At 42.7% G+C, this 921-nt stretch overlaps 1 protein-coding gene across 1 annotated transcript in view; it reads left to right on the top strand.

The window, feature by feature from the left end:
- Window positions 1–921, top strand: part of LOC106879416 (uncharacterized) — a 40870-nt gene that overhangs the window by 31035 nt on the left and 8914 nt on the right. The window contains exon 9 of the mRNA XM_014928972.2: window positions 335–449. Coding sequence (XP_014784458.1) covers window positions 335–449 — 115 coding nt within the window. The remainder of the gene's footprint in view (window positions 1–334; window positions 450–921) is intronic.

Genomic DNA, 921 nt, shown 5'->3' with positions numbered 1-921 from the left:
ATTGGCGATTTTTTCTTCCTTCGTCTTTCCCTTCTTTGGACTTTCCTATGTTTCCGACGAAGAGCTCCGCTTGAAATGTCACATCCTCTTTCTTTCCTTTCTCGAGCGTCCAGTAACACAATCTGTATCACGTCCTCACGTTGTTGTTTTTTGTTGTTTATTTTTTTTGTCGTTTTCCTTTTTGGAGCCTGGTGTAGCCATCCGGTTTCACCAGTCCTCAGTCAAATCATCCAACCCATGCTAGCATGGAAAGCGGACGTTAAACGACGACGATGATGATATATATATAATATGTGTGTGTGTATAAAATCTGAAATATTTGTACAATTCTCAGACTGAAGATGTTGAAGAAATTGCCTGCAAAGCCTCACTTCTACCCAAAGATAATGCTGCCCATCCAAGAGTTGTGGTTTTCACACGAGGTGCTAAGTCAACAGTTGTTGCCAAAGGTAAGGTTCGATCCTGTGCCCTGAACATTTATTTCAAAATTTGTTTTGTTGTTGTTTAGCCATTGGTCATTCTTGATCCATCACACCTATTGTCCAGCTGGGACCATCTCATCTTTTATTCAGATATTGTGTGTCTGCATTATCTAATGTATAGGAGCGGCTGTGTGGTAAGTAGCTTGCTTACCAACCACATGGTTCCGGGTTCATTCCCACTGCATAGCACGTGTCTTCTACTATAGCCTCGGGCCGACCAAAGCCTTGTGAGTGGATTTGGTAGACGGAAACTGAAAGAAGCCCGTCGTATATATGTTTGTGTCTGTATTTATTCCCCCAACATCGCTTGACAACCGATGCTGGTGTGTTTACGTCCCCTTAATTTAGCGGTTCGGCAAAAGAGACCGATAGAATAAGTACTAGGCTTACAAAGAATAAGTCCTGGGGTCGATTTGCTTGACTAAAAGGTGGTGCTCCA

This window comes from Octopus bimaculoides, chromosome 29 (assembly GCF_001194135.2).
Source record: "Octopus bimaculoides isolate UCB-OBI-ISO-001 chromosome 29, ASM119413v2, whole genome shotgun sequence".
Classification (NCBI taxonomy): domain Eukaryota; kingdom Metazoa; phylum Mollusca; class Cephalopoda; order Octopoda; family Octopodidae; genus Octopus; species Octopus bimaculoides.
This window is presented reverse-complemented; position numbering and strand designations above follow the sequence as displayed.